This window comes from Ammodytes marinus (assembly GCF_949987685.1).
Source record: "Ammodytes marinus genome assembly, chromosome: 16".
NCBI classification, from domain to species: Eukaryota; Metazoa; Chordata; class Actinopteri; order Uranoscopiformes; family Ammodytidae; genus Ammodytes; species Ammodytes marinus.
The window spans coordinates 22,754,831-22,774,658 of NC_137220.1; the positions used below are offsets into that span (position 1 = coordinate 22,754,831).

The 19,828-nt window shown below is 41.0% G+C and overlaps 2 protein-coding genes across 2 annotated transcripts in view; both read right to left on the minus strand.

The window, feature by feature from the left end:
- pitpnc1a (phosphatidylinositol transfer protein cytoplasmic 1a) overlaps window positions 1–16,664 on the minus strand; it is a gene marked incomplete at both ends in the record, with an annotated part of 73,749 nt that extends 57,085 nt beyond the window's left edge. The window contains one exon of the mRNA XM_080044176.1: window positions 16,617–16,664. Coding sequence (XP_079900302.1) covers window positions 16,617–16,664 — 48 coding nt within the window. The remainder of the gene's footprint in view (window positions 1–16,616) is intronic.
- On the minus strand, window positions 1,553–5,412 carry LOC307262391 (H-2 class II histocompatibility antigen, A-Q alpha chain-like). The gene is made up of 4 exons (XM_080043259.1): window positions 5,325–5,412; window positions 4,899–5,150; window positions 4,525–4,806; window positions 1,553–1,788 (listed from the first exon to the last, which is right to left on the minus strand). The coding sequence occupies exons 1-4, from the start codon at window positions 5,398–5,400 to the stop codon at window positions 1,643–1,645; spliced, it is 756 nt and encodes a 251-aa protein (XP_079899385.1). The 5' UTR covers window positions 5,401–5,412; the 3' UTR covers window positions 1,553–1,642.
- Window positions 16,665–19,828: the final 3,164 nt, after the last annotated feature.

The following is a 19,828-nucleotide window of genomic DNA, read 5'->3' on the forward strand; positions in this document are numbered from 1 at the left end:
GAGCATGTTTTCTCTGGTGTGCAAACTAGTGTGTGTGTGTGTGTGTGTGAGAGAGAGAGAGAGAGAGAGAGAGAGAGAGAGAGAGAGAGACCGTAACGCTGTGTTTTAATACGGCTGGACGCACTCCATGTCCGGCTTAAAAAGTGGGGGGGACAAAATGAGTCTTGACGAAAAGTGGGGGGTACATGTACCCCCCATCCCCCCCGTAATCGACGTCTATGGTCAGTAGCAGTGGCGTTTTCTCCCGGAGGCCAAGGGAAGCCAGGCTTCCCTGTTTTTTATGCTGTAGTTGTCATCCAATAAAAACATTTCTCTCCTCTCGTTGAGCATTTCACAATGCGCGAAACAGCGGCCCTTTACATTTAGATTCTGAAGACGTGGCGAAACACGACACTGCACACTGTATGTCTGCGAGGAAGCCAGGCCGAGCTGGCTTCCCTTGGTAAAAAAAAGAAAAATAATTGACCAATCAGGTGAGGCTATTACCATGACACTGCCCTCTGTGATTGGTCAGGAGGGTGCCAAGGGAAGCCACTCGGCCTTTGGCTTCACACCAATCAAATCAAAGCATCATTATCAACGTCCCTGAAATTTAACAACAATAACAATAGCAGGAGATTAGCATGTTTGCATTGTTATCATATTAGCAAGAACAGTTATGGAGGGTGGAGATTTTGAGTATTTAGAAACAAATTATTTTACCAAACTGCCAATTGAGAAGCCATTAAAAATCAAATCTGACGGCAGGCCAATGCGTGTGGAGAGAAAGAAAGTTTATCGCACTTTCCGTGAGGATAACTGTGTCCGCACCGAGTGGCTAGCTGGTAGCGGCAAACTTCAGCTAATGGCCTTCCTCTACAAATAGTGAGTAAAATACACACCTTCTCCCGGCGCGGGTTAACTGTTCCCTTAACTGTCTGTGTGACTATGTGTGTTATGTTTTGTGTTATTTTATTGCTAATTGTGCCTTGATTGCCTGGATTAAGTTGCATTGGTAGGCCTACTGTATATCCACTGAAGTTGTTCTGGGTTGTCTTAAGTATAGTGTTGTAATGAACATTTGGCCTAGTTCTTAAACGAAAAGGTTGTATAGAAAGTATGTGTGTATGTCAAGCACCTACAACTGATTGTGTGAGTCGTGTCTCATGTGAACGTGAAACTTAAAATAGCCTAAAACGTCCCCTAATTATATTGTGAATGAATTTGAATCTGCATTGGGCATTAAGCGGCTAGTTGTGCATTCCGGTCGGGGTGGGGGGTGCATTTATAATAAAATGTATAATTTAATAAGACGATAAGGAAGTGTGTGAATGAGTGAGTGAGTGAGAGAGAGAGAGAGCGAACGAGCGGTGTCGGACAGATTACAGGCGTGTGTAAATCCTGGTAAAGTGACCAGGCGCTATAATAGCTCTTGTAGTTACATTAAATACAAGCTGCGACGTAGCCTACTCTTTTCTGTCCCCCACCTTCCAATACACATGTAGATTAAAGGTGTTGTCTCACTTGGCTTCCTCAAAAAAAATCCCCACGCCACGCCACTGGTCAGTAGACAAAAAGAGAGAGGGATAATGACATGAAACAAAGAGTGCTGGCTGGAAACAAATTTGGGGACAATGGGATCACAGTGTATATACAGTATGTCTTAACTACTCGCACCCAGGAGAGGGCCTGGATATTGGTTTCCTTTTACAAAAAAGAATGTTCCCATAGTAACTCCAAGAAGCCCAAGACTCAGGCCAAGTCCGCAGAAGACCGCTGGACCAAGACTTATCTCGTCTGTGTCAAGCTCTAGGAGGGGGGGGGGGGAGAGAGAGGAGAAACAGATTTTGAATATGAAGTTAAAAACCCTCTACAATTTCAAATTCACCAGGCAAGATTTAAGATACAACATATTAAAGGTCACATATTATGCTAAATGCACTTTTTAAATGTGTTCTAACATATCCATGGGTCCACGGTGTGCCTAGAGACTAGGGATGTAACGATATGAAATTTTGGGTACGATACGATACGATACGATATTGCGATTGATATCACGATATCACGATACGATATTAAGCGCGGAATTCATTTCTACCCCCTCAAATGAAATGTTGTACCGCTGATTTAAATAAAACATAAACGCAAGAATAATTCAAATTTTTTATATCTTAATATGAAGAAGAGATTTCTGAGAGATTTAAACAACTTATCACCAAAACAAAGACACTGCTTCTCTACTGCTGTTTTTAAAGAAGCTTTACATCTATATTTTTCAAAACTGAAATAGGAATTTTAAATCTAAACTCAATTTAGTCACTTGTCTGTAACTGTAAAAGTATGTATAAAATAAAAATAATTTAAATAGTGTGATAATTTCCCCATTTATTTATGTTTTATTTGCTTATCAACTCTATTTTTGCAAGCCATGCTTTTACCTTATTAGGCCTACATTATGACAAGCACAATTAACTCTGTAAAATATTTATTTATGATTTTTATTTGTTATTAACTTAAATTGCAGTCTCAAAATCAATGTTTTTGCAGTGCACTCCTCTCCCCCTCCCTTCCTCACACTTTCGCAACGTCACCTTCATTTGACCAAAGTAGTGTCACCTAAGTTTGACATAGTAGGGATTCCATAGTATTGCGCAACATGCTGTTAGCTACTGTCTGCTGAGTTCACGTGAAGTTGTGATGAATATATCAAGGATCTTTGGACTTATTTCCTTCATCTGCCTTTCACGGAAGTTCGCCGACTTTACCGGGGATTTAACGCGCGGTGGCGGTGGATTCTATTCTATTCTGTTCTATTTTTATTTTATTTTTTTTTATTTTTTATAATCTCATTTCCTCACGTTCGCCTGGATTCATAATGATATAATTGACCCGCGAGCAACTTTCTCTTCAGTCTGGTAAGCTAGTTGATCTTTTTCTCTATCTCTCCCTTTTCTCTTTCTCTCTCTTCTCTGCTGCTACGTGACTCAATGTTGTGAAGCTGCACGCGCTAGTGTAAACAACGGCCCACGTGAGACGTGACTGTTCAGTTTAAAGTTAGAAGTCATGTTTCAGTGATAAGATGTTGTGTCAATGTGTTATTGTTTGGTTTCCAATGTTGGTGTGGCCCATACAGTGCTAGATTGAGTGCTACGTTTATGACAACGTTGCTTACCAGACTCTCCACAATGACGGAGCGCATTTACCATGCACGCTCGCCTCAATACCGTGACGCGGTATAACAAGAAAAAACTTACGGTTGACATTCGTGGCCTTTTCATATCGCGAACGACCGTTTTGCGGTATGTATAACAAGAAAAAACTTACGGTTGACATTCGTGGCCTTTTCATATCGCGAACGACCGTTTTGCGGTATATTGTTACATCAAAATATCAAAAAAAATAACAATCTCTCCTTTTCTCACTCTCCCCCTTTCTGAAACCCCCACCCCTCCCCCCCAATATTCTCCAGTCAGAATTCTCGCCGACTATTACGTAATAGTCGGCACAGCCACATCCCCATGATAACCCCACCCCCCCATTTCTTATTGGTCCACGGCCTCGAGATCCGAAGGAACATTTTCCGAGCGACAGCCATGTTGTTTTCCCCGCTAAGCTACAAGATGCCCTTAGTACAGCCTGAATGTTACATACACCAACACAGAATGCTTTTGCTCATAGTCCACTAATTTATCTTAACTACAGCAGTCTATTAATGCCTCGTTTTTAATAACACAACGGATAGGAAGCTACCTGTGCTTTTTTTTAAACGGTGAAACTAAAATAATAGTTTTTATTGGTAGTTTTGCCTGACTGGTGTATAGCTATTAGCTTTGGGACAAGCAACCAGCATTTGCTCATAACACGCTGTTTATATTCCCCACAGCAGTCTGAAAATGACTCATTTTTAACATGACAAAGGATGGGAAGATATTCCTGTAGAAATCACACTTTGAAGCTACTGTTTTCACTGGTTTAAATCGTCTGAGTCTTATTTTTAGCGTTAGCGCCCATGTAGCTTCGGTTGTAGCACCAAGTTTTGCTCCTAATACACTAACTTAGCTTTCCCCTTGCAGTCTAATAATGCCTCGTTTTTAATAACACAACGGATAGGAAGCTACCTGTGCTTTTTTTTAAACGGTGAAACTAAAATAATAGTTTTTATTGGTAGTTTTGCCTGACTGGTGTATAGCTATTAGCTTTGGGACAAGCAACCAGCTATGGCTTAGCTCCGGGTAAACACTGTGTTCGCAGTCACGCAGTGTCTCTCTAGTATCGCGAGAGCACGGCAGAGACGGTGGGAGAGCCCCATGGACATATAAAGAAAGCCCGGCAGAGAGGTGGGAGGGGCCAGCCAGATCGCACAAATATAGGTCATCCTGAGACCAGAGGACAATCAGGGTATAGAGGCTTGCTACAATAAATGATCTGAACGGGTTTTTCAGCAAACATCTAAAAAAATAAGTATTAGGGACTACTTAGACCATATAAAATTGACAGCAAAGTGCATAATATGTGAGCTTTAACATTAAGCTTCTCTGTCCTCACCCCAAAACCTGGTCTGAGGCTCCTCCAGTGACTGGTGTTCCACAGTGCAGCCGTAGATGTCTCCTTCCTTCGGGACAAAGCGCAGGTTGGAGAGAACATAATATGTCCCATCAGAATTGGGTAGGCATTTGATGAAAGGATCTTCCACTGTTACTTCTATATCATTCTTGGTCCACTTTATCTTGATGGAAGGAGGAAAAAAGTGGTTGATGAAGCAGATGAGAGTATTCTCTTCCTCTTTTAACACTTGATCTCTGGGGTAGATCATGACTTCTGGTGCCTCTGAGGATAAAATGATCACGTACATTTAGTGTACTTTTCATTTCTATATTTTTGTAAACAAAGAAAAAATGAACATGTCAAGTATCTCTTACCTTTAGTCTTTGTTTCAGCCACTTGGTCATGTCTCAACTCAAAATTGTGATAAGCATGTTTGCATTCAGATCGATAGCGTACCGCATATTGGTAAGCAGAGGGAACATGGGTACTTAAAGGCAGTCTGCTTTCCCAAACAAGAAGCCCATCTTTAAAGTCTGCATAGTAAACGTCGTCACCATCCACTGTCAAACTGAGTGTAGTATCACTTGAATTAAAGCATCCAAAGGTATGACAGAGTTCGAGACTTCCTGGAAAAAATGTGACCATCCATACATCAACTCAGCAACAACTGTTTATACTATTATAAACATCACTTACACATTTAGAGAGGAATTATAAAAAAACTCTTAAAGTGTAACTTTACATCATTCATATTATTTTTGAGATGCCAACACAACAGTTATAGTTAAATAGCCACTTACTTTGAGTATGGATGCAAACTACTCCTGAGAAAAGAAGTATAATTTTAAAGTACATATTTTTCGGTAAGGCTGTCATAGCTCTCTTGTTCTCTGTTGTTAGTCTTTGTGAAAAATGAGACCTCTTTAGGTGCAACCTCCCTTTAAAAAAATTCTGAAAAATCTGTAAAAAGCTAATTGATAACACAAGGGGAAGTCCCCAAAGTCAATAACAGGAAGAGATGTGTAAAGTTAAACTTGTAGAGCCACTTTTACAGATGCCCTGTTTAGATTTATGAAAAGTTGTTTACATACATTGTCAATCACTGTGTGTATCCTTGAACTCTACAGTAAAAAGTTATTGTAGTTGTAACACACACACAACCCCCACACATACAGCCTGACACAGAATGTGCAACCTTAACAAACAACACTTCCCCAGACAGCTGGAGGGAGCACCCAGCGGAGCTGATAGTATGCGCGCACACACACACACGCACGCACGCACGCACGCACGCACGCTCGCTCGCTCACTCACTCACTCACTCACTCACTCACTCACTCACTCACTCACTCACTCACTCACTCACTCACTCACTCACTCACTCACTCACTCACTCACTCACTCACTCACTCACTCACTCACTCACTCACATGATGTTCACTGGCAGTCAGCCAAGCCAATGCTATTTTAGTTTGAGAGCTGTGCACTACTTGACTGTGCAGGTAAACAAACCACCGCACATTCTAGTGAGGCAGAAGTGATAATTGAGTCGGATCACTTTTTTGTGACTCTCTTATTTCGTTTTTAATGAACATGTTGCAAAGTCAACCTTTTGGCTGAATTTAAGCTTTGTTACAGGAACCATCTTCAAATAAAATGGTACTTGTACTAGTCACATTAAGGTTGCTTTTTGTTTCATAACTGCACCAGTACTTTATTATTGCTTTCTGTTGTTTCAGTACAAAGACACTATGACATTGGAAAATGGCGCCCAGCAGTTGATGCAGGTTTGCTCAAGATGCTGAAAAACAAAGGCTCAGGAAAACCAAACCGCCGTACACAAAAGCCTTAATTCACATGTGCATGCTGAACACATACAGGCAACTTAATCATCAAAGAGATTTCTCATCAGTTTTGAACTGCTAATGTTCCTATAGCAACCAGGGATACTTGTACCAGTATTCTACTATGATCCTACATCTGTCCATATACACCGACATACTATAAATGGTGTGTGTTTTGTTTGTTTGTTTGTGTGTGTGTGTGTGTGTGTGTGTGTGTGTGTGTGTGTGTGTGTGGGTGGGTGCGCAAGGTCAAATGCTGAAAAGGCTAATGTCACATGCAGAGAATGTTGCTGTGATTGTGTGTTGGTGATCACCAGGTTGGGAGCAGATTGGCTTTATGCCAACTGAGGATGCAATGAAAGTCTCCTAATTACCCTTCAAAAGCAAAGGATCAGATGATAATTATGCAACTCATTGACTGAATTGGTTGAATCCCTCGCTTTGATTTGCTAAAGGAAAATGTAGTATGGTGACACACACACACACACACACACACGCACACACACACACACACACACACACACACACACACACACACACACACACACACACACACACACACACACACATTATGTTACCAGCCCCCACAAAAATAAGAGTGCTACAATTATAAGTGTCTGCATCTGTGTGAACCGAAGGGGATGGGAGAAAACTAAGGGAATCAGGGAGCTGAAATCCATGTCACCCAGATGAAAGTCCACCATCTTTGTAACATACGTAAGTCATAGAGTTTGGATTATCTACATACTGTATCTACATGCAGAAGATGTTTGTTGGATATTTGTCGGCTCCTCTGCAAACCAATGGTTAACACCTTTCTCTGCGTAGGTTTGCAAACATGTTTTTTCCCCCCGGCCTCAGCAGAAGTGTGATTACAGTTTAGGACATGTAAATTTCCCTCTTTTACATACGATTAAGACCGAATCACTTCAGTAAGTTGCTGCAATTTTTTTGGTTTAGCAACCACCATACACTCAACTCTGAGTATATGTTGTTGTTGCCATCTGGCCTCCGTCTGTGTGTCCCTAAGATCACTAAGAATAAATACAAGTATTCTTTTGTCCCTGCATCCGTTCGAGCAGTCAATGCGGCCAGCAGCAGGTAAATGTTGCTGATGCTGATTTAGATTTTTGATTTTAATATCTTGGCACTTTGTTTTTAAGCACTTTGTGACGTCCTCAGGTTTGTGTACATACTGTTGTGTTTTGTGTCCATTGTTGTCTTGTATTGTCGTGTGTTTTTAGCCACTCCTATGCTGTAAACAAATTTGCCCTCGTGGGACAATAATAAAAACCTTGAACCTTGAACCACCCTCAAGTGGAATCCGTGTTGTTTTGAATATGGAAAATGACTGATCCACATCACTCGCCATTAACATATAATGAGTCGGATCACGTATACAAATCCATCACCAATCAGTGTGCACAATGCGTCCTGATAGACTGTGATCACATCATGGTGTTGCATGCCCAGCTGCTCCCCATTTTAAATGCTGCATCTTGTCCTAACACATGTCCCATAACTCCACTGACTCATTCACTATGTGTCAGTGCAGCTTCTATTCTCAGTAGCAATTGTTTCTCCTTGTTTGGACAGCATGTTGACAGTAAGTAAGGTTTACAGGGGGACAGGAGGAGAGAAGGTGGGGTGAGAGGAGGAATAGAGTGGGATTAAGAGTTTCCTGTTCTGATGAGGTGAATGATGTTAGCGTCCCATTAAGCTGTTAAACGTGCAGCCTGCTCTGTAGCACACACAAACAAAAGCATACTTTCAACTATTTAGTATGTAGAAAAAAAGATTTAGGATGTACCAATTCTTGTGACCAGATTTAGGATGGTTAGAAGTACCCGGATGTTCTACTACATCCGGCTGAGATTTTTAGTGTTGAAAACAGCATCCTATTTGGCCATAATCCAGTGCAAACCTGAAGTGACGTCACATCGACGGAGCCTCCGTATGAAAACAAACGGGGATGCGACGGATATGAAAGCAAGAGGCAAGATCAAGGCACGATGTAATGATGAAATAAACAAGTAAAAGTGTCCCAATTGTAGCATACTGCATCCTAACTAGACTATTTTTATTGTCAGATGTAGTATGTAGAACAGAAAAAAGAAAGAGTATGCGATTTGGGACGCAGGGAATGTTTCACACACACCGGTGCTGCAGTTCAGAATATTCCAATTATTTGCCACTCGAGTCCAATCAAGTTTGACATGCTCCCATTCAATTTCTCCTTGCAAAAGTAAAAATAAAAGAAGAAATACTCTGACCATGGCTTCAAGTAGTTGTGTAGCTCCTGCTGTATTGATGGTTCTTATATGTTAAATCCATACCGTCCAAGTCTGAATCTATATTATTTTCCATTCAAATCACATTCAAATGATGACTCAATGGAACAACTTGTAGATCAACAGGAAGTTGAGGTCCACTCTAATAATTATTTTTTGTTATTGTCCCTATTTACATACATGAGTGGGAGGTATAATAAAAACCATACAAAAACAATACTGTATATCCTCACTTGGCCTCTATTTTTGCAGCATTCAGCTGTTACACTTTCCACTAGATACTGCCAAAATATATATATAAATGAAACTGCTGTTCATGGGAATAATCAAAGTCATGTATCCAGGTTATAGGAGTTGTCAGTACAATGGGCATGTGTGTCTGTGGTGTGTGTGTGCCAGTGCGGGGCAAGGGACCATTAAAAATGTGTGTCTGCTTTCTCAAACCCCAAGGGCTATTTCTGAAGCTCAGTGCCGCAGTGTGTTGGAGTTTCAAACACACTGCTAGAGGCAGCAGCAACAAGGCGCAGCAGATGCCAAGCTTTGGTATGACATGGACTGTGCTACTGGCTTCATTCCCAAATTCATTTTTCGTTCATTTTCAAGTAAATGCTTCACAGAACCATTTACATCGGACACAAACGTATCTGTATTTTATTGGCAGCACAAAATTGCATATGCCTTGGTTTTCAGCCAGTGTGTGCTGGAAATTGGCAGTGTGCTATTCAGTGCACTTCTGTCATAGGCTTTTCTAAGACATTGTTTTCAAATGTTGTTTCAGGTATGCACCGGCCCCCCTTCTCCTTTCTGGCTACAGGGCAGCTGAGGGACATTCCACCAACAATCACTGGGCTGTTTTTGTATTTTTGCTACCGTTTTTTGGAACACATACAGTGTATCTCAATGGTGATCTGTCAGTCACTTATCTAAATTCTTCTGAAATTCCAATGTTTTATTTTTAGGGCACCTGACTGTTGCTTGCATGCGAGCAATTGTTACTATCCTCTAGCTCTACTGGATCTAAAAGATATCATATTCAGGTTTTCTGTGCAACAGTTCTCCACACCTGTGACACCTTTATCACAGTGTGACAGTGCAGGCAGCAGCGGAAGAACCCCCAAAACGCAAGACAGATCGGGAAGACTGGTTCAGTTCAATGATTTATTATGATTTAATGAGCTTACATGCAGGTAGTGGAAGGTGGGAAGAATGGTAAGCAGGTCCAGGCATGGGTGTCAAAAGCTCACAGGGACAATAATGAGGCATGCCACCATATGCCAATTAAAATGAACTGGCACAGGTACAAAGGATAAGGGTTGGTATGATGAGGGAAGACATATAACGAGTGAGTGAAGCAGCAGGCTAACAAGCAGCAGGTCATGTGATTGCAGGGCTGACATGAGGTGACAGGTGAGCAGGTGAATAAGGGCACCTGGTGGACGGCTAGAGGATGGCAGCTCTGGGGAGGATTGGAGATAGCGAAACCCTATAGGGTTGCTAAGTGATGTGGCTTGGTTGCTACGAGAACACCATCTTAAAAGTAAATAATTAGCTAAATGAGGGAATTCATGGATTGCGAAGTACAAATCAAACATTCTACGGTTTTATTGCTTTGCTTGTGTCACTTTAACAGAGACATGGATGGACTCGCTTAGGACACTATGATTTCTCACCTGTCAGCTTGCCGCCCCCCCGTTCCCACAACTCGTTCTGTCATCTGACCAATTGTTTCATTGGTCATCTGACAACTGCTCGTTAGTTGATTAAGTCCTCAGCTCTCTCTACTATAAAAAGACAAACGGCTCACCCCAGATTGATGAGATAATTGATGTTGCTACATGGCAATCGCAATCAGGAAAGGACCACACTTTAAAGGGAAGAGTGCATTACAGATTGTGGGAACGCGTGCCATTGGATCACCACTGGACCACCATATTGTCATCTTCAGTCTCTTTCATCTGATATTGTTGGGACCAAAATAGACAAAAGGGCTCTATAGTAGGCTCTATAAAGGCTAAAATAGAGTACTGCATTCTGCTCCTACACAATCCACTTACAGGCTAAAAAAAACTTAAAAAAATAAACTGTGATATTGATTTTAAACGCTGGAGTGTTCATTTCAGCTGTGTTGCTAAAAGCACTGGAGAATGAACAATGAAAAGTATGCAGGTTGAAATGTGAAGTGAGAGGAAGAACTAGAAAACACATGGACATATTTTACAGGAATAGTCGGGCAAAAAAATACAAACACACCACTTGCAGACATCGGGTATGTCAGTGCATTCGCTCTAACTCTGCTTAATAGAATCTCTTTGGCGACTTGCCAACGCTTCGCTAATCCAGTGCACCAAAATTTGAATCCCCCACGTCCCCCATCTCTTCTCACCAGGGGATAACACAACAGAACCTAGGTGTAGAGAAATGTTTGGCCATTAGCAGCAACTTCCCAGACTCTCTGTACCCTTATACACCATACAGTCAAGTGCGAAAGTTTGTGAACCCCTTGAACATTTTGGAATTTTATTTATTGTAACCATCATTAATTCATTTTTATCAATACCAGTATTTTTTATATGAAATAACAGATGTTTGTTTATCAATTCAACATTTTTCTTTTCCAGAAATCAATTGTTAAAACAGATAAAACAAATTATTTGACGAATGTTGTATGTGCAAAAGTTTGTGAACCCTGAGCTGCATTGCTTAAATGGAGCAGGTAAACACAATCAGATGGGCCAAATTGAGTCATGAAATGGACCAATGTAGTGAGAGATCTTTAGGGAAGAAATTGGGCGGCACTAGATACAACAGAGATAAAACCAGGTCAGTTTAGGCTCACCAAAGTGAACCCATACAGGTCAGACATGCTAAAAGGGGAAACAATCTCAGAGGATCTCAGGAATAGAGTTGTGATGCTGCACATTTGTCTGGGGACAGCTATAAATTATTTTAAAAAAAGTTTGAGCTCCATCGGTCCACCGTGAGGCAAATCATCTACAAATGAAGAGCTTTAAGAGTGACTGAACATCTGCCTAGAAGTGGACTTCCTTCAAAAATATCCACAAGCGCCACAAGATAAGTGATTTTTCAGTTAAAAGCCAACCCAAACATTACATCTGGTGATTTGCAGACCTCTCTTGCAGCATCTGGGACAGATGTGCATGGTTCCACAATAAGAAGAAAACTCAGTCAACATGGCTTTCATGGGATGGTTGCTGAAGAAGCCTCTGCTCTCAAAAAAGAACAAAACTGCTTGTCACAACTTTGCCAGAGAGCACCTGGAGATACCTGAAGTCTTATTCTGTGGACAGATTAGTCAAAAATTGAACTGTTTGGTCATAACCAAAACCGCCATGTTTGGGCAAAAACGCAATTCTGCCTACCACCTAGAGAACCTTCTCCCAAGTGAATAATGGTGGTTTCAAATTGTCTGCAAATCTCCAGGTGTAATGTTTGGGTTGGCTTTTACCTGAAAAATCACTTTTCTTGTGGCGCTTGAGGATATTTTTGAAGGAAGTCCACTTCTAGGCAGATGTTAAGTCACTCTTAAAGCTCTCCATTTGTAGATGATTTGCCTCACGGTGGACCGATTGAGCTCAAATTTTTTTTTATGAATTTATAACTGTCCCCAGACAAATGTGTAACATCAAAACTCTATTCCTGAGATCCTCTGAGATTTGTTTCCATTTTAGCATGTCTGACCTGCATGGGTTCACTTTGGTGAGCCTAAACTGACCTGGTTTTATCTCTGTTTTATCTAGTGCCACCCAATTTCTTTCCTAAAGATCTCTCATTACATTGGTCTATTTCATCAACCAATTTGGCCAACCTGATTGTGTTTACCTTGCTCGATTTAAGCAATGCAGCTTAGGGTTCACAAACTTTTGCACATACAACATTCGTCAAATAATTTGTTTTATCTGTTTTAACAATTGATTTCTGGAAAATAAAAATGTTGAATTGATAAACAAACATCTGTTATTTCATATAAAAAATACTGGTATTGATAAAAATGAATTAATAATGGTTAAAATAAATAAAATTCCAAAAGGCTCAAGGGGTTCACAAACTTTCGCACTTGACTGATATACAGCAATGTGATGTTTTAACTCTTGGTTTTTTTGTACAGATTAAAGGAGAAGTAAGCGATATGGTCCTACCTTCCTGTCAGTGACTACAGTTAGCAGTCCCCTCCCTCGTCCCTAAGTCACCACCACTTTAACGCGCAGCCGTGTTGTTCAGATAGTGCCGCGATGGAGAGCAGCGAGTCATTGTTAACGGGCACAGAGACCCGCCTCTTTATAGCGCCCTGTCTCCTGATTGGATAAAAACGAGCGGGATACTCAACATTTTACCTGGCAATTACTGCAAAGTTGAATGACTGGGAGACCTTATGAACTGTGCATACTGTTTAAGTGATTGCTGTTATAATATAGAGAGATTTAAAACGTATATTTACAAAAAATACATCTCCTACTTCTCCTTTAAAACAAACGAGAAATGTATTATTGAGCTGAAGAGCTAATGTTAGGAATACGTTTTGCTAGGCTAAGCTACAGTGTAAGTGCAAGCAAATGATGATTGTAGTACACTATATTCCATCTATAAAAAAAAATACTAGTCACGTTGTGGGTATGCGAAAGCCTTAAACTGTGCCAATATCTGTATACTCTGTACATATGCTTCAAAAGGACCATCGACCCACAAAACAATTACAGTGACCAAAACAAAATCCTGCCGACTCAGGCCGACTGAGACAGTTTCCAAAAGCAATGAATGACTTTCTCAATTAAAAAAGCGAAATGCATTGTTTCTCTTTTCCTTTCTCTTACTCTCTTTCTGTATTCCTGGCCCATTCCTTTTGACTTTTGGCAGATTATCCTAGTAAGCATGTATCTCTCCATCTGGTGGGTGTGTGAGCTATAGCTAGGTCACTGTCTGGCTGAGCTATACGAGCTCCTCAGGCAACAACACAGAGGAACAACAGGCTTCTCTCCAGCCAGAGCACAGAGTCTCCAGACTAATAGGGACGTAAACAAGACCTTGGTTCTGGGCCCCGAGATGTGCTACGGGGGCCTCTCGGCATGTGCATGGATGCAAGCGAACATAAGGGAATGCCAAGGGACTGACCTTAGGTGACATGGCTGAGCTCATCTAAACAGTCTGTCTGGCATGGTGCAGTTAGAAGCCGTAGTGGGAGTCTGGTCATTTTTTGCTATTTCTAATAAGATCTCTTAGGATTCACACAATTATCATCCCTGTTTGGTATTGATTGGTTCCAAGATCTTCACCCAAGCTTGTTTTAACTAGACAAAGACAGCCCAACACAACTAGAAGTTGATGATGACGAGACAATAGATTTTGAAGGGATGTTTTGATGGTTTTGTTCTTCCTCCAGCTGCACTGGGGGTGGCAAAATACAACACACAATCATATACACAACAGACTATCATTGCATTGTATTTGCACGCAGGAAAAAGAGAACTGCAGACATTTTCCAGTGACACGAGTCGTCGACTGAATTTCATTTAAATACCATAAACATCATAAAAGCGTGTCTCTTATTTGTTTTCCCAGCAGTGCTTCGACTTTATAGCTATTTGAAGATGAACCTTTTGGGGCAATACAATGATTTAGCTGTCTAGTCATGTCTTGATATGAGATGTAGCCCTTATGCTGCAATGCCATTGGATGAGATTCTGACTTGTAACTCTCATGGTGTGTAAACGAGCATTGCATGTAACCCGGACACCAAATCACTGCATTCATCATCAGGCTATGTATCATGAATCCAAGACCCTGTGATGTGCTTTTATCGTGCATCCAATTTACACAGGAGCCCACACACAGTATCTCATTTGCACTCTTCCAGATGACAGCACCACTTAACGATAATGACCACCTCAAGTTGGTGGCTGTTGGTAAATCATTAATTACCTTTGGCAGCCAGAAACAGTTTAAGAAGGCGAGCATCCCACTCACTCACAATGACTGTTTGGTCAGGTCCAATTCGATTAAGAGTGGAGATGTAATAAACTCCACTCTTCTGATGGGATATATGTTTATCACGCACCCGCACACACACACACACACACACACACACACACACACACACGCACATGCACATGCACGCACGCATGCACACACGCACACGAACAAACACACACACACACACACAGAATACCGATGGCGACTGTACGAATGTATGTGTCTTTGTGTTCTCAGCCGTGAATGCTGCAAGATAACGAAGAGATTACAAATGTTCATTTATCAAGTCAATGGCAGATAATAGATAAGGTCGGACCCCGGCGTTATTATCATTACAGCAACAGATGTGATAGCTTTTGGCTGGCCACAGAAGACAACACAGTGTCCTCCATCACTGCCCCGGAGTGCAGCACAGCAGATTAGCCAATCAGCCCTGAGACAAGATGTGATAAAGCAGCATCCTGGTAATAATTATAAACATGAACGTCGCGTAAGACTTAAGGGTCCAAAGCGGGATGATTGAGCACCATAAGGATCAATTGACCTCAGGAGAGGCTGGCTCAAGTCCACTCTCTGATTAAAAAGAAGCACTTGTTTCTCAAATTTCATCCTGAACTAGAACACAACAATTGACTTTGCTCGACTGCAGTGACAGGTTGTACTTTCAGCAAGATTGACTCAGATAACATTCAACAGTAGTGATTCCTTGAACCAGTGTTGTACAGCTTAATACTGTCTACTTGAACACACAGCTCACGTCACATCATGAACCTGGTGAAATGGTGTGTGAAACCTATGTGACCGGTTAAACTCAAAGGCAGCACTGGATTGAATCATCTATACAATATCAGGCATTACACAAGGAGTGCAAGTAAACACTCACATAAAAAAAACAGCATTGTATACAGAGCATACATTCAACACAGGTGCCCAATCAAACCATAAAAAAACGGTCCGCTGCCTTTGTGTGCACTGAAAAAAATGTTTTTGTATTAATCACAGCTTTGTGTTAACTGGTTTCGGGGCCAAAGGGTATCTAAACAAAGGGGGGGGCCTACCGTAGCTATCAACATTCCCTGCTTACAGAGCCTAGGCTGTGCAACACTAACACTGGATTTTGTTTTCAGTGCACACACAGTGGATCATGAGGAGTTGGTCACTGATTTTGACCAAAAGTGATTTTGACAACAAGCATTCTCCAGAATTGCTGAATACACCTTTGATGTTCACTCCATAATAACAGTATTGGGAGAGACACGAGCAATGATCAAATACAACCTGCAGCTGAATGAGTAAATGTTCAAATATCTTATCTGCATCCTAACATGTCAAAAACATGGCAGAGTTGACTTATTCGTGTGAAGCTGTTTCTATTATGTCACTGTGACCTGAGGGGAACTTCACCCGACAGATGCCTCCTCACCCATCCTTTTTTCACCCTATACCCACTTCCAAACCCAAACACTGTGTGTGTGACTGTGCCCCCTACACATGAAACACAATACAATGGGACAAAACCACACAACAAGAAAAAAGGTGCATTGAATGTGTATTTTAGTCATATAGCTCTGATGACCGAGTGATACAGAATGCATAGAGCGCTTGCATGAGCATCCATTCCTGAAACCGCACCACATTACTCTAACCAGTCAGAAAATCCAAACTGTCTATAATAATCACTGTTCACCATTTCCCTGCATGCCTTCGACTTGTCTTGAACCCGAAACAGTATAGGCAGAAAGAGAGACTGTACATACTGCAGCTCCACCCCGTGGCTGCTGCGTCTCGGTTGCGGAAGGAAGGAGCTCAAATGATAAATCACTGGCAACTTTGCAGCGATCGGTTCCACAGTGTAAACTACATGAAATCACACAAAACGTGCCGAACTGCGACTGGCGATTTGTGACAGAAGGGAAGACAGACAGAGCATGATGCGAAAACATCAAAGGCAACCAAGCAAAACTTCACCTACCTCGTCCACTGTGAGAGGCATGCAGATGCGGTACTCCTTCATCAACATAGCTGATGGTGATGGCAGCACAGAGAAAAAGACGCAGGTTTTGTCGGACTTCAGTCTTGGTGACGATCTGGCGAAGCACTTAACGAGTGTTCAATTAAAGGATGCCACTGAGATCCACACATCCACGGGAATCCTTCCTCACTTCTGCGTCGTCAGCACCTCCTGCAACGATTCTCTCCGTGTGTGGGTCTACGCCAGGTCCGAAGTAGCAGCCTACTACAAAAGGGGTCCTCCGAGGGCTACAACAACGCAGCTGTTTAATGAACTAGTACTCCAACAGCATCAATGTTGTTGCCGCTGGAATACGTCTGCTGCAGTGTAGAAAGTGCGACGAAATCACACCAAACTCCCAAAAACACAAGTAGCTCCCAACAACAACATCAACAACAACAACAACAACGCATTCAAGCGGCTTCTCGTAGCCGCTCGCGTCCGGACCAGGGCTGAATCTTTCGTCGTTTATTTGCTCTTCAGCTCTCCGTTTCACCGTTGAACCAGTTCCTGACCTAAGCTATTGTCAGTCAGCGTGTCCCCTGATGCTTTCTCTGACAGCTCTGTCCAGGGATGCGCAGCCGTGTGGAGTGAAGTGCGTCAAGTGAGCGAGAGGCAGCCTGCTACAGGAAATTGATTGAACGATTGAGCCTCAAAGTAAAAGCGTCACGATAAAGAAACGATGCATCCATTGATCTACTGTGACTAGTGTTATAGCCCAGGCCTACATGTAGCCCAAATGTGTAGTAGTTGGCCTATAATGGATTAGTCGGAATGTTTTTCGAGCCGCTGTTCTATTCATCAAACATACACTAATATCTTATTTTCCCAATACGCAGACGGAAATTCTAGGAAAAGAGCGCGTGTACGCAAATACATTTAGGATCTCAAGAATTTCACTTCATAACAAAAGGATGACAGAAAAGGTGGATCGAGAATTAATCATTAATATGGGTTATTGTATAGGCCTATACATACACATAGCATAGACAAAGGTAGGCTATGTATTTCCCCCATGACGCTCTCCTCTCAGCACTGTAGCTCTTATGGTTCCGATCCCGGGCTGAACATGATTGAGGAGCTGACCTTGGTTCTGAACTGGAGCTGGCCATGGTCTTACATTAGACAGGCTGAAAAGTGTTCTGTTTTGAGTAAAAAGGTTGCTCTTGTTGATTGCACAATAGGCATCTTAATACATGAATGAAATGAATCAATGCCCTGGGGCTACAAGGAGAAATGCTAAAAGAAATTCCATGAATGCCAAGAGTACTTGGCCAAGGAAATTGCAGGCAATATAATATCTGTAAAGAAAAATGTATCCTATCAAATGTAGGTTTATCATGGAACACATCCATTATCAAAGTGCAGGAGATCTTGTATATTTCTTGGCAACACATTTTACAGGTGACATAATTCTTATGACGTTTTTTATGTGCTATTGATTAAATTTTTTAAGTTGATTTGGCATACTTCCCATGGGACACTATAACTGTTTCTATTTTTATCTGCAAAAAAAGCTGGAACGCATGCTGACAGCTGGGAATATAACAGTCATATATTGTTCACTTCTGTTTAATATGAAAGGCACCTCACACAGTATGTGGAAGGGGAAGGTCAAGCCTTTTATTAGTGTATCCGATGTAAAGCAGTAGTGGTCATACCCACATCATATCAACTCTAAATAAACTTTTATTTTGACTTTTTTTTGGTCAGTCTCAGGACATTACAAAAACCTATTTCTTATCATGAAAGAAGCAGAAAAACCCAACATGTAGTACTCTTTTCAAATGGCAGATGTCACCAGAGATCTTCCTTCTAGCGATAAGACAATACAAGCCATGGTAGATAACAATTATCAAGTCTTATTTTGCAATGAGTAATTTCATTTTGAATTGGCAGACAATAGGAAAAGGATTTCTGCTTTTTGGAAACGTTGGTGCATGATAGCATCAACATTAACTTTGGTTACTCAATACGTGTTATTGAGTGCAGCAGCCTGTGTGTTTTCATGTGTGATTTTGACAGATGCTGAGTCAGTGTGTGAGCTCTAGGTAAATTGACTTAATCATGATTAAGTCATTCTAAGATATGCATGTATTCAACTATTCAGTATGAATTACCATTTGGAGAAAAAGGAACACTGCATGGCCAATATGAAAATGGTGTAGGCCTATTTCTATGGAAGCATCTATTGGACATTAATTTCTGTAAAAGCCCATATACTTTTCATGCTGAAAATATAGTCAGATTCTTGTAAGTAATCTAAGGAGGACATTTCTATTTCCTACCAAAGTCTCAGTCTCTCTCGCTCAACTCTGTTTGAATAGTAAATAAAGAAAATCAAGTTAGATAGTAATTTTCAGTGTGCTTTGGAGCACATTTGTCTAAATGATTGAAATAATAGAAAGATATATTTATTTATTTCAGGACAATGCACATTAATGAACATGTGCAGCAGTACACGTCAATATGCCAGATTGTTGCCCGGGGGCTAATTTTCCATCTGTAGTCCATTAGGCAGGTTGATGTTACAATAAAAATGACAAGGATATACAATGGAAACATATGGCCTATACATACACATAGCAAAAAACTCGGAGAAACAGAAAGAAAAACAGGACAATTCATTAGTAGGATAAGTAGGTTAAACGAATACACAATCTATTAGTATAATGCTCTACTGGTCAAATAAGGTACAGCATACATTTAGATACGCACATCTCTGCAATTGTAAATAGCATTATAGAATGTAATCGTCCAATGCACAGTACCAGTCAAAGGTTTGGACACACCTTCTCATTCAAGGTTTTTTTCTTTGTTTTCTACATTGTAGATTCATATTGAAGACATCCACACTATGAAGGAACACATATGAAATGATTTAGTAATCAGAAAGGTGTTAAACAAATTTATGAGAAGACTAAACTGTGTCAAAACTTTATATGTATAGTTATTGTTCTGAATGTGTCTCAGCAAAAACGATGATACATGAAAATAAACAATTTTATTCAATCAGGAATCATTCAACATACCTCTTATTAATTTTGCATTGATCAAACAGTAGTAGACTGTCTGTGTTACAGTAAAAACATTCCCCCTCTGTTTCAAAAGTAGTCAAACAGAAGTTCTTCTGTCTCGACTCTAGAGGGTGCAATACACCCACATGTGCTCTG